The sequence below is a fragment of the Canis lupus genome, chromosome 28 (genome assembly GCF_048164855.1).
Source record: "Canis lupus baileyi chromosome 28, mCanLup2.hap1, whole genome shotgun sequence".
Taxonomy (NCBI): Eukaryota; Metazoa; Chordata; class Mammalia; order Carnivora; family Canidae; genus Canis; species Canis lupus.
Genome location: NC_132865.1, coordinates 2423413 through 2445257, shown reverse-complemented (window position 1 = coordinate 2445257; position 21845 = coordinate 2423413). Strand labels below are relative to the sequence as shown.

The 21845-nt window shown below is 40.6% G+C and overlaps 1 protein-coding gene across 7 annotated transcripts in view; it reads left to right on the top strand.

Moving 5' to 3' along the window:
* Nucleotides 1–21845, top strand: part of DPY19L4 (dpy-19 like 4) — a 62427-nt gene that overhangs the window by 746 nt on the left and 39836 nt on the right. The window contains exons 1-6 of one of the 7 annotated variants that reach the window (XM_072803872.1): nt 52–232; nt 4670–4780; nt 7433–7557; nt 11072–11162; nt 11536–11657; nt 11758–11903. In XM_072803872.1, the coding sequence (XP_072659973.1) occupies nt 154–232; nt 4670–4780; nt 7433–7557; nt 11072–11162; nt 11536–11657; nt 11758–11903 (674 nt within the window). In that variant the 5' untranslated portion in view covers nt 52–153. Of the gene's footprint in view, nt 1–51; nt 233–547; nt 803–3367; nt 3501–4669; nt 4781–7432; nt 7558–11071; nt 11163–11535; nt 11658–11757; nt 11904–21845 lie in introns of those variants that run through there. The other 6 variants (XM_072803875.1, XM_072803874.1, XM_072803873.1 and 3 more) reach the window with 6 other exon arrangements.

The window sequence follows — 21845 nt, the reverse complement described above, 5'->3', positions numbered from 1 at the left end:
GCGGGTTCCCGGGGGGCGGGGCGGGGCGGGGGCCGCGGGGTGGAGGGGATGGGAGGGGCTGGGCGCCGCGGGGGCTGCCGAAGCTGGCCGGGACCCCCAGGGCCGCCGCTAACGAAGTGGATCTTCTCCGTCGTTACTGTTCTTCAAAGGGAAATGCTGCGTACGAGAGAGAAACGGGGAGCCGGAGGGTCGCACCTGCCCGGGGCCGGTGTTGCGGAGCCTCCGGGGCGAGGTACCGTCCCGCCCGCGCCAGCCTCGGGGGCGGTGCACGTGGCGGCTGCGCGGCCCTTTGCGGCCTGGGGCCCGGGCCCGGGGCTGGGCGGTGGGGCGGCCGCCTCGGCCCAGGGTGACCCCGGTCCCGGCTCGAGTCCCGCGTCGGGCTCCCCGCAGGGCCTGCCCCTCCTCCGCCTGGGTCTGCCTCTCTCTGGGTCTCTCAGGAACAAATAGATAAAGTCTTTTAAAAAGAAATTAGTATCCTGGGGGGAAGCCTGCCGTGTACCTTCTCGAGTGCACTTGTGCATGCGACCTCCCTGAGGATGAAGCTAACCTGAACCGGGAGTGCGAGGACCGAATGGCAAGAATCCAGCGGGAGACGATTTTTAAGAAATTGTTCTCTGTTCTCTGGCTCGCCGCCCTGTCCCGCTGCTCACACTGGCTTCGTATCCACCGCCTCTTTCTTGAGTTATCAGAGTACTAACGCTGTTCTAAATTTAGGGACTCTCTACCTAAAAACAACCTCGAAATCAAGGCTATTTGTATTTTGTAAGGACGAATGTGATTCCATTTGTTATCACTGGTTCCGGTAGGTGTGTGTTTGTTTATTCATTTTTTTAAAGATTTTATTTATACTTGAGACAGGCAGAGGCCCAGGCAGAGGGAGAAGCAGGCTCCAGGCAGGGACCCCCACGCAGGACTCGATCCCAGGACCCCGGGGTCACGCCCTGGGCTGAAAGCAGATGCTCCACCGCTGAGCCCCCCAGGCGGCCCTGGTTCCTGTAGTTTAAAACATTTCTTTCTTTTTTTAAAAGATTTTGTTTATTTATTCATGAGAGACACAGAGAGAGGCAGAGACACAGGCAGAGGGAGAAGCAGGCTCCACGCAGGGAGCCGGACGCGGGACTGGATCCTGGGTCTCCAGGGTCACGCCCTGGGCCGAAGGCAGCGCTAAGCCACTGAGCCACTGGGGCTGCCCCTAGTTTAAAACATTTCTTGAGGGATCCCTGGGTGGCGCAGCGGTTTGGCTTCTGCCTTTGGCCCAGGGCGCGATCCTGGAGACCCTGGATCGAATCCCACGTTGGGCTCCCGGTGCATGGAGCCTGCTTCTCCCTCTGCCTGCGTCTCTGCCTCTCTCTCTCTCTCTGTGACTATCATAAATAAAAAAAATAAAAATAAAAATAAATAAATAAAATAAAACATTTCTTGACTTTTTTTTCTGAATAGTTGCAAATCTGTGGAGTAGGTTGATAAGCTACCTTGTATGTTTCCATGAGCACTTTCATGCTTAAGCTAAAGCATGAAAAAAAATTATTACTGTAATACTAAGTCTTTAATAATATACATCATGCGAAATGAGAAATTATTTTAGGAGATTATAGTTACACTCAAATCAATGTGACATGGAACCAATGAAAAAAAACCATGCCATTTTGTAAAATTTATTTATGGGACATACAGTGAAAAATGATTTTTGATTGTAAAAATCGCTGATAATCAAAAAGCAAATACATTTTTTTTAAAATTTTTATTTATTTATGATAGTCACCGAGAGAGAGAGAGAGTGAGGCAGAGACACAGGCAGAGGAAGAAGCAGGCTCCATGCACCGGGAGCCCGATGTGGGATTCGATCCCGGGTCTCCAGGATCACGCCCTGGGCCAAAGGCAGGCGCCAAACAGCTGCGCCACCCAGGGATCCCCAAATACATTTTATATGGAGCAATTAATGGAGTGAGGTTCTGTTAAAATAGAGTTCCATTCAGCAATTTTTAAAAAAAGATTTTATTTATTTATTCATGACACACACAGTGAGGCAGAGACACAGGCAGAGGGAGAAGCAGGCTCCCTGGGGGGAGCCAGATGTGGGACTTGATCTCGGGACCCCAGGGTCCTGCCCTGGGCTAAAGGCAGATGCTCAACCACTGAGCCACCCAGGTCCCCCCATTCAACAATTTTTTAGTTCCATAAACATTTGAGTGCCTACTGTGTTAGGTGCTGGGGATACAGCAGTCAACAATAATGAGTATTTGTATTTTATTTATCATAATAATTCTTGTAATATTTATGGCAAACATGTCTATGTGTTAGGCATTCTGAGTGCTTTACACTTATTTGGCACTCTACAAATTGTTTTCAAAATACGTATTGTATTAAAATTAGAGTAAATGGGGACCTCCTGGGTGGCTAGGTCAGTTGAGTGCCTTCAGCTCAGGTCATGATCTCTGGGTCCTGGGATCAAGCCCTGCACCATGCTCCCGGCTGAACGGGAGCCCACTTCTCTCTCTCCCTTTGCCCCTCCCCATCATCCATATTCTCTCTCTTCCCCTCAGATAAATAAAAAAATCTTTTTAAAAATGAAACTCTGTGGTCTGCTTTACTTGTATCTAGATATTCCCTATATCTTTTTTGCTTATCTTCACATTCACTTGGATGTATTTCATTGTCCCACTATTAACTCTGGGTGAATGATTTTTTAAGAATCTCCTCTGGCAAAAAAATGTCTTCCTTGATGCGGTAGAGGGTCAGGTTGTTCACATTGGTATTTCCTGAAAGAAATGTTAGAGCGCAAAGAAAGAAGTGGCAGCTTTGAGTACAGCAGTATTAACACTTCATTTAGAAATTGCTGTTATGTAGTCTGGATGGACATTTGCAGGCCTATTTGTAGCTCTGCTAACTATCTCATGTGGAGAGCACTAGACCAGAGCCTGAAATAGTGGGTTATTTTTGTGTCTGTGTTATCATTTTCATTTAGTTTGACTTTTTCTTAACAATGCTAAAGATGTAAGAGGGAGAAGAAACTTAAATTCTATCCTAGAGCTTTCCCTATCAGAGTTAATCTAAATCATTCATTGCTTTGGCCTTTGCTGCTTTTCCACCGAGAGATTCCTGGTTTTGCATTTCAATTATGAAGTTATGAGATCAGTATAAAGAAAATTAGGTGAAATCTGGATCTAGTCAGTTTTGTTTCTCGGTGACAGGTAAAAAAAATAAATTTACTTATTTATTACTATTATCTATTTATTTAAAACTATTTACTTAAAAAAAATAAAACTATTTGTTTATTATTTATTTATTTAAAACTAGACTCCATGGCCATGGGCCATCCACGTCATTGCAAATGGCAAGATTTCATCCTTTCTGAGATGATTTCGTCATCTTTCATTATAGTTGAATAATATTCTATTGTATATATACGCCACGTCTTCTTTATCCATTCATCTGTCAATGGACATCTGGCCTCTTTCCATATTTTGGTTATTGTGGACATTGCTGCTATAATCATTGAGGTGCATGTGCCCCTAAATCCTCATTTTTGTTGGGTGCTTTTAAATTTTGCTTTATCTCACAGCAGAGGAAAATTAAAAAGGCATCATGAAAAAGAAATACAGTAATCTGTATCAATTGACCCAGATTTGTGTGCAAAAATACTGAAAATCTGGGGCCTTTAGGTGGCACAGTCAGTTGAGCGTCCAGTTCTTGGTTTTGTTTTGTGTTGTGATCTCAGGGTCATGGGATGGAGCCCAGTGTTGGGCTCCATGCTAGGTGCGGAAGCCTACTTAAAAAAAGAAAAAGATATCTCTAGGAAGAAAAGTAGTTAGGTTGAATATAGTAAATTTTTGTTTCATTTAGAATTTAGTTTGCTGGTTTGGAGATACTTTCTGCTTTACTTTTTATTTTTTTAAGATTTTATGTATTTATTTGAGAGAGAGTGTGCATGAGCAGGAGTGAGGGACAGACAGGGAGAAGCAGACTCTCTACTGGGAGCCTGATGCGGGACTCTGTCCCAGGATCCCGGGATCATGACCCCAGCCAAAGGAAGATGCTTAACTGACTGAGCACACAGGCACTCCTGGGTTCCATTTTTTATCAGACATAAAAGGGTAGCCTAATACTGGGAAATTTTCTGACGGCTTCCCACATACAGGGATATGCCATTTCTAATACCTAAACTGTGCAATGGTAATATCACAGCACTGTGAAATTCTGCAGAACTGCAAGATTATTTTAAAAATGAAGTATAGTCTTATGATCAATGTATTGTATTATATTTTGAATGATAAAAAAATTGTTAACCCTTGAATGATGAGTGTGATACTCTCAGGAAACTAGAATAATACACTAATATATTAAATAACACCTTGCTCCCCAGTTATTCTGGAAAGGAGTTTACTTATTTTGGAATATTTTGAAAATAACATTATCTCAGGAGAAGAGCTTATTGATTTATCAGTAGAACTCTGAAAGCACAGCTAGAAGACACAGTCTAAATCTTTTTGTAGGAAAAACAGTTTTTCTGTCTAAATGAATGATTTATTCAATTGTGAAAAGTTATCTTTTGTACTAAAAGGTCTCCAGCTGACTTCTGCCTTAGTATAACAAAAGTGGATTCTTTTGGGTTATAGATTAGAAGAACAACTTGATACACATGTTGCAATAACATCTTAAATATTTTAAGGACCAACAGTAGAACTGCGCCAAAGAAAAAAGCTGAAGTCTTCAGAAAATAAGGAATCTGCCAAAGAAGAGAAGATCAGTGACACTCCAATTCCTGAAAAAGCCCCGAAACGTAAGTTAATTTGGAGTTTTTGTGCTATTACAAGAATGGCTTTTTGTATCCTAGGTATTCTATATTAATATATTTTTTTTAATTTAAAAATTCATTTGAGAGAGAGACAGAGTACCAGCAGGGGGAGAGGCAGAGGGAGAGGGAGAAGCAGACTCTCCACTGACATGGGCATGTTCCCAGGACCCGGAGATCAGGACCTGAGCTGAAAGCAGACATGTAGCCATCTGAGCCACCCAGGCACCCTTGTTTTATATTAATATTTTAAATGTGTATAACTACTTTGAGATTAATTATATTGTGTTATCAGTCAACTTTCATTGGTTTTGTTGTAGTACAACTCTAAATCTCACAGTTTTACAAAAAACACTTATTTCTGACTAATGTTCCATGTTGTGGCTTCAGGTTGGCTGGTGTAGCTTCATGTGTCATGAAGGAACGCCCCTTACTTGGGATGTTTTCTTGGGCCCGATGAAAAGAGCAGGAGAAGAGGCAGCACTGTCTCTGAAATTTTCTGCTGAACTGGCACTCTGTCACTTGTACTCACATTCTGTTGACCCAAAGTCCTATAATCAATCCAGAGTGAGATGGAGAAGTACACTCTGACTACAGGGAAGCATTGCAAGCCACATGGTAGTGGGCAGAGATGATTAATCCTTTTATAGGAAAGGACAAAATAAGTGGGAATAATAATATAATAGTCTACCACATTCTTTCCTTTTGGTCATAAATATTTACTTTTCTTCCTCAAACAAAATATACTCACTACCTCTCTGACCCCAAGGAAGATACTCAGTCTTACCCAGTCCTGGCAGCAGTCTTGAGGCCCAAGGTCTTCTTATCTCTGTCAGGGCCAGCTGTAATTCATTCTAGTCCAGAGACCAGTGAATTAAAAAGTTAAGTTATGTGCTTTATGTTAGGGGTCCCCAAGACCACTCCCATATTTGATGATTAACTGGAAGGACTTGCAGGTCTCAGAATATTTACAGCTATGATTTATTACAGTGAACAATACAAAACAAAATCAGCAAAGGGAAAAGGCCAGTGGGCTAAAGTCTGTAAGGAAATAGGCATAAGCTTTCCTGATTCTTTTTTTTTTTTTAATATTTTATTTAATCATGAGAGAGAGAGAGGTAAAGACACAGGCGAATGGAGAAGCAGGGAGCCTGATGTGGGACTCAATCCCGGGACTCTAGGATCATGCCCTGGGCCAAGGGCAGGCGCCAACCGCTGAGCCACCCAGGAGTCCCGCTTTCCTGATTCTTTTCCTAATGGAGTCGCACAGGATGCGCTTAACTCTTTCAGCATCAAATTGTAACATTTGTAAAGTTTTGTGTACCAGGGAAACTCAGTAATGACTGCACACAATTGGTTTATTTTTTTTTCCCTTAAGATTTTATTTATTTATTAAGAGAGAGAGAAGAGCATGAGCAAGCACACACAAGCCAGGAGGAGGGGTAGAGGGAGAGGGAGACTCCACGCTGAGCAAGGTGTGTGACGCGGGGCTCAGTCTCAGGATCCTGGGATCATGACCTGAGCTGACAGCCACCCAGGTGCCCCTGCAGTTTTTATTGGCGGCTGGTCATGTCCCCTCTACCTACCACATACCAAAACTAGATTCCCAGAAGGAAAGCAGCAAACATGAACCACATGGTTTGTACATACAGGTCAGGCACAGTAAACTAACTGATGAGAGAATGGTGGGAACCCTCCTGAAATCCAAGTTCCCAGATTCCAACAAAGAGCTTACCTTGCAAGCAGGCTTTTCTCCACAAAGCAGTTGCAGGGCTGCTGTGTTAACTTTTCTGCACAGGCCCCCTCTCCCAGTATACATTGTTGGACAGGGACAGGATAAGCAAAATAAATGCTTCCATTCAGAAAGAGGAAGAGTGAGAGGCATATCAGCCATTGGTCCATAACAGTTTTAAAATCCTACCAGATGGATATGAGGGCTTCTTACTCTGGGGTAGGGATGTTTCTTGATTAAGCCCCAGTTGTTTCCTTGGGAGTAGCTGCCCAGCTCATTGTACTCTGTGGTTCCTGGTTCCACCCTCTGGAGGTCCTTCCTTTTCTATTATCCTACTGAACTATATATGAGCATGGCTTTGTAGAATGTGCCATCCAGATAGTGCAGCGTTCCCTTCTTACAGCCTCCTTCCGCCCACACACACAGTTTTCCCTATTACTAACATTTTGTATTAGGATGGTATTTTTGTTATAGATCATGAACCAATATTAATACACTATTTTTAAATAAGACCCAGACTTTATTTGGATTTGCCTAGCTGCTACCTAATGTTCTTTTTCTATTCCAGGATCCCACTAATGTTCTTTTTCTATTCCAGGATCCCACATTACATTTAGTTGGCATGTCTCCTCAGACTCCTTTTGGGGCTTTCCTTGTTTTCAGTGACCTTGACAGTTCTGAGGAATCCTGGTTAGGTGTATTTAGGATGCTCTTCTATTGGAATATGTTTGCTGTTTTTCTCATTAGACTGGGGTTATAGGTTTTGGGGAGGAAGAATGCAGAGTTAGAATGCCATTTTCCTCACATCATATCAAGGGTACATACTACCTTTTGATTACTTTTTAAAAATAGAAGTGCATAAATATAAATATCATCTACATCTGATTACTTTTAATATGCTTTTTCAGATGTATTATTTCAGCGCTTTGCAAAGATTTTCATTGGCTGTCTTGCAGCAGTTACTAGTGGTATGATGTATGCTCTCTATTTATCAGCATACCATGAACGGAAATTCTGGTTTTCCAACAGGCAGGTAAGAAGAAAGAATTTTGAGCATATGGAAGTTGTTTTAGTATTTAATTTTAATCTAAGTAATGTGTTTTTCAGGGAGCCAAAATACATATTTGTGATAAGTATGACAAGTGCTTTCTTATTTACAGGAATTAGAAAAAATGTTGTAGGAACTATTTTGAGAACACAGTCATAGCATCAACCTTAAAAAATTTAGTACAGTGTATTTCCGGGCTATGTAATAGAAGCTATGAGGATGCTTTCCTTCATGCAACTCCTTTACGTGGGGCTTTTGATGACAGTGAAATGTTACGGAGTTTAGTCACACTTTCAGTAGTTTTGGTTGTTTCTGTTGTTTACATTTCCAAAACAATCTGTAGAAGTTTTGGTAGTAAAATAGTAATTTTTAGATCATGGGATTAGAATGTTTTGGGGGCTTGGAAATTATTAACATGCATGACAGTATTTATTAAGATGTCTCTTCATATTAGTATGTTTAATGTCTGGTTTTAAATCATGTGTATTCCACAGACCCTTAGTCACTCTGGCTACTTATGTAATTCATAATTTAACCTTTGAGTAAATTTGTTCTCTTTTACAATCAGATACATATCTTTCATGCATTGACAAAATCCACAGTGTTACAGGTTGACTCTAAGAGCTTTTTCCTTTTTAGTCCAAACTGTTTGTTTGTTTGTTTGTTTTAAGATCTTATTTATTTTATTCATGAGAGACACAGAGAGAAAGGCAGAGACAGGCAGAGGGAGAAGCAGGCTCCCTGCAGGGAACCCGAGATGGGACTCAATCCCGGGACTTGGGATCACGCCCTGAGCCAAAGGCAGATGCTCAATCAATGAGCCACCCATGTGTTCCTGTTGTTCTTATTTTTGAGCAATAGTCAAGCTGACTGGATGTTTTTAAGCTATCGATTGACCTAATCCTCCCAAAACACCAAAACATTTAGCTGATTAATTACCTTTATTGATCTGACAAAAGCTATAACTATAGCATATCCTATTTCCTTGAAAATGTTATACATATTAACTATTAGGAGTTTTCAATACAGGATGTACAGTAGGATTATCTGATGAGCTTTTAAAAAACAACCTCCCTCTCAGATTTTTACATGGGATGGGGGTGGAGGGGTAATCTAGGATCAGCATTTCAAAAGATGTCTAAGCAAATCTGTTGTGTAGGCAGAATCGAGAACAACCAAGAGTTTGAAAACATCGAAGTCATTTTTATTTTTTTATTTTTTTATTTTTTTATTTTTTTTTAAATTTTTATTTATTTATGATAGTCACAGAGAGAGAGAGAGAGAGAGAGAGAGAGAGAGGCAGAGACACAGGCAGAGGGAGAAGCAGGCTCCATGCACCAGGAGCCCGACGTGGGATTCGATCCCGGGTCTCCAGGATCGCGCCCTGGGCCAAAGGCAGGCGCCAAACCGCTGCGCCACCCAGGGTTCCCTCAAAGTCATTTTTAAAACACTGTGTATGAGTCAGGAACATTGACTTTACCTGGGAACTTTCTCAGAATTGCAGATTCTCAGGCCCCACTTTAGAAGCAGAATCTAATCAGAGATCTTTTAATAAGATCTCTAGGACTTTCATAAGGACATTAAATTTGAGAAGCATTGATTAACAATTTACATATTTGAAATCTTAGAAAGAAATCTGTTTCCATTCATAAAGAATCATTTAAAGGAAATTTATCAGATTTTTTTGTTAAGGAAATTTATTTAGATTAATAAGCTCTGAAGGAGGAAAAAAAATTCAACAATCAAGTAGATCTGGGAAAGATTTCCTCTTGGAGATTGACAATATATAAGGTATACTGAAACTCCGAAAAGTCTTGCAATAAAGAAACCCATTAATTTTTTTTTTCTTTTTTTTTTTTTAAGATTTTATTTATTTATTCGTGAGAGACACACAGAGAGGGAGACAGGCAGAGACACAGGCAGAGGGAGAAGCAGGCTCCCTGCAGGAAGCCTGTTGTGGGACTTGATCCCAGGACTCCAGGGTCACGCCCTGAGCCGAAGGCAGGCGCCTAACCACTGAGCTACCCAGGCGTCCCCATTCATTTTCTTTAATGCTGCCTTTGCACAACTTATTTAACCATAGAACTCTTTAGGTAACACCTATTTATATCTTAGGAAATTCTGTTTATCAAACTTAGGAATAAATGCTCTGATATCTTTTGTTTTATATTAATTGATAAATATGCATGAAAATAAAGGAGTTTTGTTTTCAAAGACTATAGATTTATGAAAGCATGGTTTGTCATACAATGCACAAAACTTTTCAGTTCTGTATAGCCCAATATTTTATGATAATATTTTTAAAGATTTATTTATTTATTTATTTTGATAGAGACTATGTGTGTGTGCGCGCACACGTATACACTTGTGGCGGAGGGGCTGAGGGAGAGAATCTCAAGCTGACTCCTCACTCAGCATGGAGCCCAGTGCAGGGCTCAGTCTCACCACCCTGAGATCATGATTTGAGCTGAAATCAAGAGTCGATTACCTGACTAAGCAATGCAGACACCCGTATAGCCCAGTTTTAGGAACTTAAGATTTACTTATATTTCTGGAAGTTCTTTTGAAAAACACTGATTACATATTTGCTACTCTTGAAAAGAGTTAAGGGTTTACAGTTCTGGATATATAGGGAAATAGAAAAAGCAATAGGAAATACTAATTTCTCCTTAAACTTCTCTTTTTATTATAGACTTTAATACCTCAACCATTATTTTTTATTACTTATCTTACTATTCTTGCTGTCCTAAGGGCATTTTTTCTGGTTTTCCTTCTAGATTTTCCTTATACATAATAGGGAAATGACTTATGAGCTGCAATCCATTTTACTTTATTTTTATTTTATTTTATTTATTTTATTTTTATTTTTATTTTTATTTTTATTTTATTTTATTATTTTTTTTATGAGAGACATAGGGAGGCAGAGACACAGGCACGGGGAGAAGCAGGCTCCATCCAGGGAGCCTGATGCGGGACTCGATCCCAGGATCCCAGGGTCATGCCCTGAGTTGAACGCATTCACTCAACCACTGAGCCACCCAGGTGTCCCTAGAATCCATTTTAAACCCTTATGGTTTTTTTCATTTTAAGATTTATTTATTTGAGAAAGAAACATGTAAGCAGGAGGAGGGGCAGAGGGGGAGAGAGAGAGAGAGAGAGAGAGAGAGAACAATAGGATTTCAAGCTGACTCTGCTGAGCACGGAGCCCTATGCAGGGCTCAGTCTCATGACCCTGAGATCATGACCCAAGCCAAAATTGAGGTGGATGCTAACTGACTGAGCCACCCAGATGCCCCAAACCTTAGGTGTTTCATTAAAATGACTGCCAGATTATTGAAAATTTAACCTCTGTAATGTGGCCACTAATGACCAAAGGAAAATTCAAACATTTCTTTGAATAAAGGATAAATAAATAGCATTAATTTAGAAGAGGAGAGAGAAAGATTGCATTTGAAATTTAGGATACTGGTATTTAAATAATCATTTCATTTTCTTGTAGGAACTTGAACGAGAAATCACATTTCAAGGTGACAGTGCCATTTATTACTCTTATTATAAAGATATGTTAAAAGCACCCTCATTTGAAAGAGGTATGATAACCACATTTGTATTTTTTTCTTAATTAAACTCTACCCCCAACTTGGGGCTCAAACTCAGGACCCTGAGATCAAGAGTCATATGTTCTACCGACTGAGCCAGCTAGGTACCTCCCATGTTTGTATTTTTAATAACAACGTTTTTCTAAAATACATTGTCCTATATGGGAGCCCTTGAATGTGGAGATTTGTCTTAGAATATAAGCATTATTCTTTCTTATACTTAATAAAAACATTGGAAAAATGCACAGTGTGTTATGTTTTGAGATTTTTCTTAGTAATAATTTAAAATATTTAATGAGCTCTGAATGATATATTTAATATTGTAAAAGCAGAATAATCTAGAGAAAAATTTTTCTGTCTCTAGGTGTTTATGAATTGACACACAATAACAAAACTGTATCTCTGAAGACAATAAATGCAGTGCAGCAAATGTCTCTATATCCAGAACTTATCGCCAGTGTTTTATATCAAGCAACTGGTAGCAATGTATGTTTCTTTTGACTTTAATATTTATTTTTTACATATTTACAAATAACTAAAATTATTCAATGTTGTCCTATTATCTCCTCTCTTTTTTTCTAATTAGGAGATTATTGAGCCAGTATATTTCTATATTGGCATTGTTTTTGGATTGCAAGGAATATATGTTACTGCTTTATTTGTTACAAGTTGGCTTATGAGTGGAACATGGCTAGCAGGGATGCTTACTGTTGCGTGGTTCATTATTAACAGGTAAGAAATGTTTAAGTGAAGTTTTACAGTTTTTTTTTTTTTTAAAGATTTTATTTATTTATTTATTCATGAGAGACAGAAACACAGGGAGAGGGAGAAGCAGGCTCCATGCAAGGAGCCCGATGTGGGACTCGATCCCGGGTCTCCAGGATCATGCGCTGAGCTGAAGGCGGTGCTAAGCCACTGAGCCACCAGGCCTGCCCAGTTTTACAGTTTTCTTATGGCTGTGGTATTTGGTTCTAAAAATGCCACCCCCCCAAAAAAAAAATAAAATAAAAATGCCACCTCCCAAGTATTCCACACCCTAATCCCCACCTGTGAATATGATGAGGAATCATTCCTGTGATTGTTTAGTTAAATGGCACAATTGACCTTCAGGTAGGAAGATTACCTGGTGGACCTGATCTAATCAACCAGATGAGTCATTAAAGGTAGAGCTCTTTCTCCGCCTGGTGCAGAAGGGGAGGTCAGAGATATTTGAAGCAGGAGATGGATTGCTGCTCTGTTGCTGGTGTGAAGTGAGGAGGAAATGAATTTTGCCAGTAAGCCTGTATGAGAGGACCGCAAGCCCGGGATGAGAACGGCAGGCCTGGCTGATGTTTTGCTTTTAGCTTAGGGAGGCCCTGAGCAGAGTATTCAGACATACTGGGGTAGGTTTGTAAGCTAATAAATGTATGTTGTTTTAAGCCTATACATTTGTGGTCCTTTGTCATGCGACAACTGAAGGAGAGCCCATCTACCTCATATCTCTTTTTTGTCAGACATAGTAACATTGGCATACATGGATATGCCTTTTCTTTACTCTTTTATTTAATTTAAAATTTTTTAAAGATTTATTTATTTATTTACTTATGATGGTGGGGGGGCTGAGACACAGGAGGAGGGAGAAGCAGGCTCCATGCCGGGAGCCCAATGTGGGATTTGGTCCCGGGACCAGGATCGCGCTCGGGGCCAAAGGCAGGTGCCAAACCGCTGAGCCACCCAGGGATCCCCTACTCTTTTATTTAAAACTGATGACACAATTTCATGAAAAGAAGGAAGAGGCATCAGATACATTACTATCACCACAGATAAGGATTCTGTAATGATCTATCACAGAGTACTTGGAATTAATAAGCTCATCACTTTTGGTAACCAGAGCAGCCTCCGTTCTTTAATTGTGAGTAAAAAAGAGAGTAGGCAATGAGCGCTTCTTTGAAATGGAAGGCTGGTATGAGAGAGAAATATTTTCTTGGCATTGGTCATTGTCAAAAGTTTATTTTTGAAGGATGAATATTCTTTCATTCCTTAACACTTTTCTCCCCTAAAACTTACCATTACCAAATTTTTTTAAACGAAACATTTCTTCTGTTATAACATTGACCTTTGGGGATCCCTGGGTGGCTCAGTGGTTTGGCGCCTGCCTTCGGCCCAGGGCGTGATCCTGGAGTCCTGGGATCAAGTCCCACGTCGGGTTCCCTGCATGGAGCCTGCTTCTCCCTCTGCCTGTGTCTCTGCCTCTGTCTCTCTGTCTCTCTCATGAATAAATAAATAAAATCTTTAAAAGAAAAAAAAAAAAAACATTGACCTTTGGCAATTGCCAAATAAAAAATATGATACTTTCAAGTTACTGAGACTCAGCATTAAGGTCTGTGTCTCTTCCTGGGATTTGTCTACACTTAGTCACATGGTGCCAATCATTTGATAAAAGGATTTTTAAAAAATCTTTTTTAGGGGCTCCTGGGTGGCTGAGTCGGTTAAGTCTCTGACTCTTGATTTCAGCTCAAGTCATGATCTCAGGGTCAAAAGATTGAATCCTGCTTTGGCCTCCATTCTTGGTGTGGAGCCTGCCTATGATTCTCTCTCCTCCCCTCTCCCCACTCTGGTCGGATACTCTATTGCACACTCACTCTCTCAAAAAAAAAAAAATCTTATAAGTTCTCAAGTACAGCTGTTCAGCTTTATGGATAAAGCATATCTATTCTTATTCTTTTAAAAAATTTATTTTGGGAAGGCACCTGGGTGGCTCAGTGGTTGAGCATCTGCCTTCAGCTCAAGTCGTGATCCTGAATCCAGTCCCACATCAGGCTCCCCACGGGGAGCCTGCTTCTCCCTCTGCCTGTGTCTCTGCCTCACTCTGTGTCTCTCATGAATAAATAAAATCTTTTAAAAAATTATTATTATTATTTAAAAAGTTTTAAAGATTTATCTATTTGAGAGGGGGAGAGAGAGAGCATGAGTGGGGGCAGGAGGAACAGATGGAAAGGGAGAAGCAAATTACTGGCTGAGCAGGGAGTCTGACACGACTGGGGCTTGATTCTATGATCCTGGGATCATGACCCAAGCTAAGACAGAGGCTTAACGGACTGAGCCACCCAGGCACCCCTGGTTTTAAGCTCTCTCTTTTTTTTTTTTTTTTTAAAGATTTTTTTATTTATTTACTCATGAGAGACACAGAGAGAGAGGCAGAGACACAGGCAGAGGGAGAAACACGCTCCATGCAGGGAGCCCGATGTGGTACTCGATCCCGGGTCCCCAGGATCACACCCTGAGCCAAAGGCAGATGCCCAACCACTGAGCCACCCAGGCGTCCCTTAAGCTCTCTTTTTAAAGCATATTTCTCTACTTTGGGCTTTTCATTGATTCATTAGGGATAGGTCCATTACTATCATTTTTGTTGTTCAAATTGTCACAACTTTGATTAATACAAGTCCTTTCAGGCTGACTGTTGAGTTCTTTTAACACATCTTCATTAATCTTTGAAAGTTTTCTTATTTTCTGGCTCAACAAGATGAGTGGGCTCACCTTATACATTCCCTGCAAGAGATTTGGAATTAGCCACTAATTAGTTCCTTAGAGAATTGATATGGATGCCAGGGGGATAAGATGATTTCTTGTTTAAGTTCCCGTGTACTTTTCTAAAACTCTATTAGGATTCATTGAGTGAATCCTACTGGCTACTACAGATTTAGTAGCCCACTCAAAGTATTTCAGAATTCATAGACTAGAAAGTTTTGCTTTTTTAGAATGAAATATATTTAGTACAAAACTAGCACTGTTTACAATAATGAAAGGATTACTTTCTTAATTATGTGATGTATTATTGCTGCATACCAAGTCACCCTAAAATTTAACAGTTTAAAACAATAAACATTATGTCATAGCTCTGATGGTCAGGAATCCGCAGTGGCCTAACTGGGTCATTCTGGTTCAGCGCCTGTTATTGAGGGTGCAGTCAAGCGTTGCTTAGGGCTGTAATCATCTGAAGACTTGACTCGCCTCAACCACCTACTGCAATCTCATTCATGTGACTTTTACAAGAAGCCTCATCACTGTTTGTCATCACATGAGCCTAGCCATAGAGCTGCACACAACTTGGCTGCTGGCTTTCTCTACAGTGAGTGATCCAAGGGAGTGTGGAGTGAGTGTGCTATAGTGGAGGCCAGATCGATCGATCGATCTATCTATCTATCTATCTATCTATCTATCTATCTATCTATCTATCTTTAAGATTTTATTTAAGAGAGAGGAGGAGCAGGGAGAGGGCAGAGGGAGAGGAAAAAGCAGACTCCTCACTGACTAGGGAGCCAGATGTGAGGCTTGATCCCAGAATTCCGGGATCCCAGCCTGAGTCTAAGGCAGACGCCCAAACGACCAAGCCACCCCAGTGCCTGAAGCCAGATCTCTTTTATAACCTAATACGAGAAACGGTATGACGTTATTCTGCTATATTCTCTTGATCCTGCAGACTAACTCTGGTATGTTGTAGGAAGTAACTACATAGTGTCAATACCTTCCAGACCATCTTGGAGACTGGCTACTATAGGCATTGAACTTTGTTTTTTTAAGTGGGCTTCATGCCCTCCACATGGGGCTCGAACTCAGGACCCTGAGATCAGGACTCACATGCTTGCTTGGGACTTCGGTTATAAAAAGAATTATAGGGATCCCTGGGTGGCGCAGTGGTTTGGCGCCTGCCTTTGGCCCAGGGCGCGATCCTGGAGACCCGGGATCGAATCCCACGTCGGGCTCCCGGTGCATGGAGCCTGCTTCTCCCTCTGCCTATGTCTCTGCCTCTCTCTCTCTCTCTCTCTCTCTCTGTGACTATCATAAAATAATAAAATAAATAAAAATGATTTAAAAAAATAAATAAAAAGAATTATATGTATTTTATATGGCAAAAAAAGAAAAAAGTTGATTACCTTGTTCCAAGTATGGGGGTAATTTTTTTAAAAGTGGAAGAGGAGTGAATCATAATAGTGGTAGGGGAGGTTAAGGGTTTCCTGGGAAGTTCAGTGGTTGAGCATCTGCCTTGGGCTCATGGTGTGATCCTGGGGTCCTGGGATAGAGTTCCCCCATCGGGCTCCCCACAGGGAGCCTGCTTCTCTCGCTGCCTCTGTCTCTGCCTCTCTGTGTGTGTCTCTCATGAAGAGAGATTTTTTAAAGATTTTTTTAAAGATTTTATTTATTCACGAGAGACACAGGGAGAGAGAGAGAGGCAGAGATACAGGCATAGGGAGAAGCAGGCTCCATACAGGGAGCACAATGTGGGACTCATCCCGGGTCTCCAGGATCACACCCCAAGCTGAAGGTGGCGCTAAACCGCTGAGCCACCGGAGCTGCCCAATAAATAAAACCTTTTAAAAAATAGAAGTTACATTTAAGAATGACTATAAAACTGAATCATAATTGTAGAGAAATATTTTGTTTTCCTGTTAGCTATTTCTAATTTTTAAATAAGATCAATATTTAATAGAATTGCATTTTAGTTACTCATTTTAAAAATAAATAAATTATCTCATTATTTAAAAAAAAAAAAAAAGTCTAGGATCCCTGGGTGGCTCAGCGGTTTAGTGCTGCCTTCGGCCCAGGGCATGATTCTGGAGATCCAGGATCGAGTCCCACGTCAGGCTTCCTGCATGGAGCCTGCCTCTCCCTCTGCCTGTGTCTCTGCCCACCCCAAACCCCCATGTGTCTTTCATGAATAAATAGATAAAATCTTAAAAAAAAAAAAAGTTAGTCTTTGGCCCCCAAAAAGTAATTGTACATTGATAATAATAAAGAGGTAAAATGCACATGTCCTAAAGGTACAGCTAACAGAAAATTTAATGGTGACACACCGTCCTGGTTCTGTTATGAACCTGGAATACTCATGAAGGTATAAGCTTTTTCCATTTTAGGTGATAGTTTTTCCCAGGAATTCCAGTTTATTGCAAGGCAGTAATCCAGAAAAGAAAGACAATAATACAAAAAAATTAGAAAACCATTTAAATATAAGAGAACAGTTAGGTAAATTGTACTACATCAGTGGAAGGCAATACGCTGCCATTAGAAGTTGTACTGATACTGTGTGTTTTTCAACTTTCACACGTTATACATTGATATGCCAACTGTTTTATGTTATCCAGCTCAGTGTTACTTAAACTTCAGCTCTTTATATTTAAAACTTAATTCTCATGGGTTCTATGTGTTGACTTAAATATTTTGAATTATACTGCTGTGTTTACGTATAAAATAAAACTAAGTTATGCTCTGAATGCTTAAAAGCACTTAGGCTACTATAAAACAAACCAATTTACTAATGAAATAATCAAGGGACACCTGGGTGGCTCAGCAGTTTAGTGCCTGCCGTCAGCCTGGGATGTGATCCTGGGGTCCTAGGATAGAATCCCATGTCAGGATCCCTGCATGGAGCCTGCTTTTCCCTCTGCCTATGTCTCTGCCTCTCTCTCTCTCTGTGTCTCTCATGAATAAATAAAATCTTTAGAAAAAAAAAGAACCAACAAAATAGTTACTGAAAAGATGAATTTAATGTGAAAAATGATATTTTGCTAAAACCAGATTTCTATTATTAGCGTAAATAAGGTACCGTGCCAGCAGGTGTCCCTCAGCAGGTTCTTCTGAGTGTGGCAAACCCACACAGGTGGCTACTGTGAGATGATTCACTTTTCATCATGTTGCTTTCTTCAGTCCACTGTGAAATCTTTTTTTTTTATTACAGTGATCAGGATATCATTTTGTTTTTATTTGGCAGTACATCATTTGGTCTTATAATTATCTCTATTTTTTCCGATTAACTCAAGCCGATTGAAGTAGTCCTATGTTGCCAATTAGATTGTTTCTTTTTTTTTTAATTTATTTATTTAAGAGAGAGAAAGAGAGAGCACATGCAGGGAGAGGGGTAGAGGGAGACGGAGAAGCAGACTTCCTGCAAACATGGAGTCTGACCCCAGGACCATGAACTGAGCCAAAGGCAGATGCTTAACTAACTGAGCCACCCAGGTGTCCACCAACTAGATTTTTTTTTTAAGATTTTATTTATTCATGATAGAGAGGCAGAGACACAGGCAGAGGGAGAAGCAGGCTCCACGCAAGGAGCCCAATGCGGGACTCAATCCCGGGACTCTGGGATCATGCCCTGGGCCAAAGGCAGGTACTCAACCGCTGAGCCACCTGGGCTTCCCACCAACTAGATTGGAAGTGAGCACTGAAATCTTTGGCAATAGTGGATTACAAGATGGTCACCTAGATGATCCCAGTTATGCTTATACTATGATGTGTCTAAAATGAAAACTCTGGGGGTTCCTTGCTGGCTCGGTTGGTAGAGGCTGTGGCTCTTGATCCTTGAGATCATGAGTTCAGGCCCCACATTGGGTGTAGAGATTACTTTGAAAAAAAAAAAGGAAAACTCAAAATCAAACTCAGAGCTTGCTAATCTTTGTGAATATATCTATGAGCCTATGAACCCTAGGTGATTTAAATAGTTATTTTGAACTGCTCGGGGCAGCCCAGGTGGCTCAGTGGTTTAGCACCGCCTTCAGCCTGGGGTGTGATCCTGGAGATCCGAGATCGAGTCCCACGTCAGGCTCCCTGCATGGAGCCTGCTTCTCTCTCTGTCTCTCATGAATGAAAAAGTAAATAAAATCTTTAAAAAAAAATGAACTGCTGGTTTGTGTTGCTGATAGACTCTGCCACTGGGAAGAAAAAATAGGTCTCATTTGATTTTGTCACTTCCTACTGTTAGCCTTCTGTTCTTCACAACCACCAAGCATGGTGAAGGCAAGCAAGAGTAGCTCAGGTGTTCAAGAAGGTAACAATGGGGTGGCCTGTCCAGGTGAAGAGAATAACTGGCAGAGATCTTACTCAGTTTGTGTTGCAATGACTTCCTTCTTCAGTGCATTTTTTTGTTTTATTAAAGATTTTATTTATTCATGAGAGACACACACAGAGACAGAGAGACAGAGAGAGAGAGGCAGAGACACAGGCAGAGGGAGAAGCAGGCTCCATGCAGGGAGCCTGACGTGGGACTCGATCCTGGGTCTTCAGGATCGCGCCCTGGGCCCAAGGCAGGCGCTAAAACCGCTGAGCCACCAGGCTGCCCTGCAGTGCAGTTTTAAAGATTCATTGCCCTAATCTGTGACTTGGGCAAGGATAGTGAGTGAACCTTCAGAAAGGTGAGTGCTGGGTCCAGCTTCCGATTCTGGGCTGATGGAGTAGCTGGTAGAGTCCTGAATGGAGTACAGATATCTTCTCCTTCCTCCCCCATTTCCTGCCTTATGACCCATGACTTTCTCATTTGTCTTTAGAGAGTTAACTTTTATAATTTTTCAGGGATAATATTACATGAAAATAGCTGGTCTTTAGAATATATGATGTTCAATTAATGGTATTGGAACAATCATCTGGAAAAGAAATCTTATTGCACAGATACTAAAATTCCAAATGGATTAGTATTAAAAGTAAATAGTGAAACAAATGATTACTATACAGAAACATTGGTTCAAGTTTGTTGTTTTTGGTGCAAAAGGCATTTTTTATTAAAGCAGGGTACTTGACCTATGGGCAGAAATAGCTGTCAACATTGGTTCATGTTTAAAAAAATCTTTGTAAAAGATAATATCAAACAATATAAGTATATAACAATAGAAATTGGTTAATTATGATAAATCTATATAATGATGTGTCATGACCATTAAATATTCTTGAAGTGTATTGATACATATGTTATGAAAAAATGCTCATAATATATCGTTAGGTGAAAAGTACTTCATTATGGTATTATATATATATAAGAACAAGATCTAATATTTACTAGGTTGTAGACCTACACACTGCAAAGTTCTTTACAGCTTTTATTTGATATTCATGTACAATCCTTTTTCATATATATGTATTCAAACATATATACATTCTTGGAAGATAAGTTTTCTTGTAATACTTTTTAAGTTTTAATTGAGGTATGACTGACATACAATTTACATATTTAAAATGCACAATTTGATCAATTCAGGCGTTTAGATAAAACTCATGAAACCATCAACAAAATCAATGTAATAAACATATCTATCACCCCTAAAAGTTTCTTTGCGCCCTCCTGGTAATGCTTCCTTCTTTCCTCTTCTTACCCCATACCTCTACCAACTATTGCACTGTACCCAGAAAATCAGTGATCTACTTTCTGTCATTATAAATTAGTTTGCATTTGCTGATATTTTATATAATGGAATCATACAGCACATACTTTTTGTTTTGTTTTTCTTTTTCACTCAGCATAATTATTTGAGGTTCTTGTATGTTGGGCATATCAATAGTTCATTCCGTTTCATTGCTAAGTAGTATCCTATACCATAATTAGATTGAACTAAGTTACATGTAAATATATTAATCACCATTATTTAGAAGAGTTATACAGCAATTTTCATAATTTTTTTTAAAAGATTCTATTCACTTATTCATGAGGGACACAGTGAGAGAGGCAGAGACACAGGCAGAGGGAGAAGCAGGCTCCCCACAGGGAGCCCAATGTGGGACTCAATCCCAGGACTCTAGGATCATAACCTGAGCCAAAGGCAGACAGTCAACTACTTGAGCCACCCAGGTGCCCAATTTTCATAAAATTTTTAAAGCAGCAGCATCTTTGTTTCTGCATGGAAAAAAGTCATGGAGTGTATGTATGAGTTTCAAATTTAACGATTGTTGGAAAGATACTCTTCTTGAGAATATGTGTAGGAGACAAGTTTCTGTCTGTGCAAATTGAGAAATTTAGGAAGAACCTGGAAAGACATTCTGTATTTGTGATTGTGGAAATTTTTTAAGGTTTCTGGATATATCACATGAAGGACTACAGTAATGGTAATTCCAGGTAACCTGCGGATATATTTTTAAAGATTTTGTTTTATTTTATTTTATTTTTTTAATTTTTTTTATTTATTTATGATAGTCACACAGAGAGAGGAAGAGGCAGAGACACAGGCAGAGGGAGAAGCAGGCTCCATGCACCGGGAGCCCGACGTGGGATTCGATCCCGGGTCTCCAGGATCGCGCCCTGGGCCAAAGGCAGGCGCCAAACCACTGCGCCACCCAGGGATCCCCAAAGATTTTATTTATTTATTCATGAAAGACACAGAGAGAGAGGCAGAGACACAGGAAGAGGGAGAAGCAGGCTCCATGTAGGGAGCCCGATGCAGGACTTGATCCCAGGACCCTGGGATCACACCCCTGAGCTGAAGGCAGGTGCTAAACCACTGAGCCACCCAGGCATCCCTAATCTGCTGATTGAAAAGATTATTAAACTAGATATTAGAACATAGGCATTTATTTTTTTTTTTTTTTTTTTTTGTTTAATTTTTATTTATTTATGATAGTCACAGAGAGAGAGGCAGAGACATAGGCAGAGGGAGAAGCAGGCTCCATGCACCGGGAGCCTGATGTGGGATTCGATCCCGGGTCTCCAGGATCGCGCCCTGGGCCAAAGGCAGGCGCCAAACCGCTGCGCCACCCAGGGATCCCAGAACATAGGCATTTAATCCCAGTTGCTCTATGACCTTGTTTAAGTCACATCACCTCTCTGAGCTTCATATTTTTTAAGGGAGGATAAGAACCCTGGGTCTGTCAGCCCTGCTAACTATCTAATGCAGATTGTCCTCTAGAGAAGGGTAGCCATCTCTTTAAGGGAAGTGAGAA